Source organism: Stegostoma tigrinum, chromosome 21 (assembly GCF_030684315.1).
Source record: "Stegostoma tigrinum isolate sSteTig4 chromosome 21, sSteTig4.hap1, whole genome shotgun sequence".
NCBI lineage: Eukaryota > Metazoa > Chordata > Chondrichthyes > Orectolobiformes > Stegostomatidae > Stegostoma > Stegostoma tigrinum.
In genome coordinates, this window is record NC_081374.1 from 48,433,444 (window position 1) to 48,439,734 (window position 6,291).

A 6,291-nucleotide genomic window follows, 5' to 3' on the forward strand; every position below is an offset into this window, starting at 1 on the left:
TTTTATAGGCCTCTATAAGGTCACCTCTCAACCACGTTATGCTCCAGTGCGAAAAATCACAGCCTATCCAACCTCTTTTTATACCTCCAACCCTCCATTCCCAGAAACATCCTCATAAATCTCTTCTGAAGCCTCTCCAACTTAATAATATCCTTTGTGTAACAGTGAGACCAGGCTGGACACTGTACTCCAGAAGAGGTCTCACCAATGTCTTGAACAATCTCAACCTAAATCTCAACTCCTGTGCTCAAAGATCTGAACAATGAAGGCAAGCGTGCAAATGCCTTCCTAACCACCCTATCTAAATGTGAAGTAAACTTCAAAGAATTATGTGCCTGAACCTCTCAGTCTCCCTGTTCTGCAACACTAGCCAAGGCCCTACCTTTAATTGTATAAGTCCTGAACTTGTTTGTTTTACCAAAATGCAACACCTTTCATTTAAGCAAATTAAACTTCATCTGCTTCTCTTCAGCCCATTGACATAATCGATTAAGATCTCTTTGTAATCTTAGATAGCCTTTTTCACTGTGCACTACACCACCAATCTTGGTGCCCATGTGCAAACTTACTAACCATGCTTTCATTATTCTCATTTAAATCATTTATTTAAATGACAAACAAAAGTGGACCCAGCTCTGATCCGTGAGGAACACCGCTGGTCACAGGCCGCCAGTCTGAAAAACAATCCTTTACCATCACTCTCCATCTCTAGCCGTCAGCCAATTTTGTATCCAACTGCCAAGTTCACCCTGAATTCCATGTGATCTAACTTTACTAATTTGACAACATTCCGCATGGTAGACTAAGGTTTCACTAATGTCTACGTAAATAATGTCTACTGCTCTCTCTCAATCTTTTTGGATAATTCCTCAAAAAGATCAATCAAGAGAGATCAATTAATATCTCTCTTGCAGAAAACCATGCTGACCATCCTTAATCAGCCCTTGTCTCTCTAAATGCACGTAAATCCTATCTTTCAGAATCACTTCCAACAACTTACCTACCACCAAAGTCAGAGTCACAGGTCTACGGTTCCCAGGCTTCTCCTTACATCCCTTCTTAAACAAAGACAGAACATTAGCCACTCTCCAGTCCTGTGGCATCTCACCTGTATTTATAGAAGATATAAATATTTCAGTAAGGTTATACGCAATTCCGTCCCTGGCCTCCCTCAATATCTTGATTTACATTGGATCAGGTCTCGGAGATTTATCCACCTTTATGTTTTCTAAGACCTACAGCACTTCCTCTTCTATAATGCAAACTGTTTTCCAAAGATCAATATTTCCCTGCATTGTTTAGCCTCCATTTCTTTTTCTACAGTAAAAACTGACGCAAAACATTCAACACAAAGACGACATCTTTGATCTTTAAAGGGCCCTATTGTTGCTCTCTTGCTCTTAATTTAATTGTAAAATCTTTTTGGATTATCCTTACCCTTAATTTCCAAGACCCTCTCATATCCCCTCACTACCTTCCTGATCGGCCTCTAAAGATTCTTCCTGCACTCTTTATATTGTCCAAGAGATTCATTTGAACCCATTCGATTTTTATTTAACATATTTGAATCATTTTTATTCTTGACCAGAACCGCAATGTCTTTATTTATTCATTGTTCCCTAATCCTTCCAGCATTGCCTTTCACTCTAACAGGAACATTACAGCTCTGAATTCTCATTATCACAATTTGTCAGATGTCCCTTTTCATGTGAAGTTTACTCCGATCTGTTTTTGTTTCATATCATTAAAATTTACCTTACTCCAATTGAAAACTTTGATTTTTATGGATGGCTTATCCTTTTTCATAACTGTTTTAAAAACTAATGGAATTACGATCACAGACCCAAGTGTTCCCCTCTTATCACTTCCGTCACTTGCCTTGTCTTATTACGCAAGAGAAGGCCACGTTTTGCTCCTTCTCTCGTAGGAACATTTACATATTGATGCAGAAAATCTTCTTGAACGCATTTAACAAATTCTTCACCATTGAAATCTTTACCACTACGGTCGTCCCAGTCAATGTTTGGAAAATTAAGATCACCTACTGCTGAAATCTTTATATTCTTACATGTACAGAACAGTACAGCACAGTACAGGCCCTTCGGCCCACGACATTGTGCCGAACTTTTATTCTAAACCTAAGGTCTATCTAACCTCCACCCCTACCTTATACTATCATCCATATGCCTATCTAATAGCTGCTTAAATGCCCCTAATGGCGCTGACTCCACTACGCTCCCTGGCAATGCATTCCACGTCCCAACCACTCTCTGAGTAAAGAACCTACCTCTGACATCTCCCCTATATCTACCTCCACTCACTTTAAAACTATGCCCCCTCGTAAGAGCTACCTCCACCCGAGGAAAAAGTCTTTGGCTGTCCACTCTATCTATACCTCTGATCATTTTGTACTTCTCTATCAAGTCACCTCTCATCCTTCATCACCTAAAGAGAAAAGCCATAGCTCACTCAACCTTTCCTCGAAAGACCTTCCCTCCATTCCAGGCAACATCCTGGTAAATCTCCTCTGTACCTTTTCCAATGCTTCCAGATCTGTCCTGTAGTGAGGTGACCAGAACTGGACACAATACTCCAGATGTGGCTGAACCAGCTTTTTGTACAGCTGGAGCATAATTTCACGGGTCTTGAACTTGATCCCTCTATTAATGAAAGCTGACACACCATACGTTGACTTAACAACTCTATCCACCCGGGTGGTAGCTTTCAGAGAACTGTGGACATGAACCCCATGATCCCTCTGCACCTCCACACAGCCAAGAATCTTTTCATTAACCCTGTATTCTGCTTTCAAGTTTGTCTTTCCAAAATGAATGTATGTGAGATCCTTCTACATATTTGTTCCTCAATTTCCCTCTGACTGTTTGGAGGTCTATAGCACTGTCCCATGACTTGACACATACTGCAGGTGTACACATCATTTGGCCTTCTGACCCACCAACCTGTAAATCAATATTTTTTTGTTACCCTTGGAATAAGTGGGGACCTACAATGAAAATTTACCAAGCTATTTCTCTGAAACAGAGAGAATAAAATTCTAGAGACTTAAATGCAAACTGTAAACCCAACTTTTAATTGCAAATGCTGACTGAGACTACTCAGCAATCAGTTGCTTTCCCTGCACTTGTGAATTCATGCTGCCGTTGGTCTCAGGACACATATTCCTCCTGATCTGTACCTTGTTTCCTCTCTCTCTGGAGATGCTATTTATCTGAGTGAACCTTAATTAAAGCATCTCTTTCCCATTCTGTGCCAAAATCCTACTTTGACCCAAATTCTCAGTAACTCACTTTAACTTGTCTCACTGCAGGTATAGACTCCCTCATCCTAGCCAAATGAACTTGTCGATCCCAGCAATGATCCCAGTGATGGTCTCGATTGACAATGCTGCAGGGAACACCAGAAGAAACCACTTCACACCAGTCTTAGGAAGGACTGTTAACTCCTGTACTCTCTGTTTTGTAGGTGTCTTTCAAGTCATCTTGTGTTCACATGACCATGTCATCATGAGGGTTCAGTATTAAATCAAAGACCTCAGAAAGTCAATGAAAACAACATCCACTGAATTGGCATCAACTGTATGTTTTGTTCATCTTCAAACATTTTAATAAGGTCAGCAAAATGTCAGTCTCATTTTGAGAAATTCAGGCTGATAATTTTTGACTACAATCCCTATATCTTGGTAGATGCAGGGTGAAATGACCCTGTGTATCCTGAGGAAGTAGGGAGCACAGGATAAAGGAGGTGTATACAAGGAACGGGATGCACAGGGTGCGGGAGGTGTATATACAGGGAGAGGGGTGTACAGCGTGCGGGAGGAGTACATACAGGGAGAGGGGTGTACAGGGTGTGGGAAGTGTGTATAAAGGGACCGGGGTTTACAGGGTGTGAGAAGACATGTATATACAGGCGGTGGGACGTACAGGGTGTGGGAGGAGGTGTATATTCCACGGAGAGGGGTGTACAGCGTGCAGGAGGAGTATTTACAAGAAGCAGGGTGTATCGGGTGCGGGAGGAGTATATACAGGGAGGCGGTTGTACAGTGTGTGAGAGGTGTATATAAAGGGAAGGAGGTTTGCAGGATGTGGGAAAAGCTGTATATACAGAGAGCAAGGTGTACAGGATGTGGAAGGAGGTTTATATTACAGGGAACAGGGTGTATAGGGTGCAGGAAGAGGTGTATATTATTGGGAATGGGGTGTACAGGGTGCGGGAGTTGTATATTACTGGGAATGGGGTGTACAGGGTCCGGGAAGAGGTGTATATAACTGTGAACAGGGTGTATGGGGTGCGGGAGGAGGTGTATATTACTGGGAACAGGACGTACAGGGTCTGGGAGGAGGTGTATATTACAGGGAGCAGGGTGTACAGGGTGTGGGAGGGGGTGTATATTACAGGGAGCAGAGTGTACAGGGTGTGGGAGGAGGTGTATATTACAGGGAGCAACGTGTACAGGGTGTGGGAGGAAGTGTATATACAGGGAGCAGGGTGTACCGGGTGTGGGAGGAGGTGTACATTACAGGGAACAGGGTGTTCAGGGTGTGGGAGGGGGTGTATATTACAGGGAGCAGAGTGTACAGGGTGAGAGAGAGACGGTGAATATACAGGGAGCAGGATGTGGGAGCAGGTGTATATACAGGGCGGGGATGTGCAGGGTACGGGCGGAGGTGAATATACAGGGAGCAGGGTGTACAGGGTGCTGGAGGAGGTGTATATTACAGGGAGCAGGGTGTACAGGGTGTGGGAGGGGAGATGAATATACAGGGAATGGGGTGTATACATGGTGTGAATTTGTGAGATTACCTACTTTCCCTTCATTCTGCAGGTGAATGAGTGATGTCCACCATTTGCTGTTTCCTCATTACTTACCTCGGGGCCATTCTGTCTTCACCGACAATCGACAGTACCATGTTAACCCTGCCCACCAGCCCAGGGCAGATGATGCCTGTGCCTTCCTCTGGCAGTGTCCCAGACACTCAGGCCCTGGTTCAGAGGGTATTGCTGAGGGTGAACGACCTGCAGCCACTCACCGTTGAATTGGACGTATTCCGGAACCGTCCCATCCACTCCTCTCGAGTACATTTTCACAGTCAAGGTCTTGGCGAGCCCCCGGGCAGCGACAGGAGCACTTGGCAGCTGCCCAGCCAGCAGAGTGCCCGCCTGAAGAGGCACACCCTGGGCCTACGACACCAGGGCCAGTTCTCAGTCTGTGACAGGGAGAGCCACTGGGTGCTGAATAAGAAGGTGGCCTTGGACATACATGGCCGTGAGGTGGGCGTGTTGTCACATTTCTATGTGAATGGGACCCTGGTGCGGCAGATGTTTTATGAGACCACGTGCAGGAAGCGGAAGCCCACAAGGCACGGCTGTCGGGGCATAGACCATCGCCACTGGAGCTCCCACTGCGACACCACTAACAGCCACGTTCATGCCTTGGTCCTCGACAACAATCACGTCCGGTGGAACTTCATCCGGATTAGGACAGCATGTGTCTGTGTGCTCACCAGGAAAACATGGACACCATGACCCAGCAGCAGCTGGCCCACCCTACCTCCGTGTAAATTATTGCCCTAACTTATACAAACTGCATGATGATATTTATATTCTGACAACCTACCCTTAATTTATTAAAACATTTTGGAAAGGACCCGTGTGCATCGATTTTTCAGCCCTCAGAGTCACACTGCCCTGATTTAGTCTTTGCTCTCTTATCTAACCTCTTGTCTTCCCTAATTCCAATGTGTAGCTTCAGCCCATTTGAGCTCCTTATCTGATGATGAGCCTCCAAATTATTTCCCATTAAATGGAGATTGGGGAGGGACTGCCCTCAGCCCCAGTGAGACTTTCATCAGGCTAATTACACAGCTACGAATGTAGAGTTTTCAAAGTTTTGGTAAAGATCGGTAGCTTGGATTGTGGGTGAGGCTGTTGTCTTGCTCGCTGAGCTGGCTTCATGTAGAGTTTGTAAAAAGTATATTGGAAAAATCGAATGAAAAGTCTGAAGGTGAAACAATGACAAAATAAGTAACAATGTTCAAAGTGTCATAGAAATGGAGAATACCAAAGAAACTCAGTCAGTCTGGCAGCATCTGATGAGAGAAAAGCAGAGATAGTGTTTCGAGTCCAGTGACCGAAAACATCACATTGTGTTAACAAATAAAAATCCTGAAGGTAAGAGATTGCTGCCTGAGAATTGGCAGCATTTTAAACACCTGAACATCCTTAACAAACTTTGTACGTGAATGATTCAATTGGAAACACAGTGATGATTAG

General features: G+C 44.3%; 1 protein-coding gene across 1 annotated transcript; it reads left to right on the forward strand.

Moving 5' to 3' along the window:
• The first annotated feature begins 3,487 nt into the window (after positions 1 to 3,487).
• On the forward strand, positions 3,488 to 5,544 carry LOC132210804 (neurotrophin-7-like). The gene is made up of 2 exons (XM_059653233.1): positions 3,488 to 3,630; positions 4,844 to 5,544. Exon 2 carries the CDS (start codon positions 4,855 to 4,857, stop codon positions 5,542 to 5,544), a length of 690 nt encoding a protein of 229 aa, XP_059509216.1. The 5' UTR covers positions 3,488 to 3,630; positions 4,844 to 4,854.
• Positions 5,545 to 6,291: the final 747 nt, after the last annotated feature.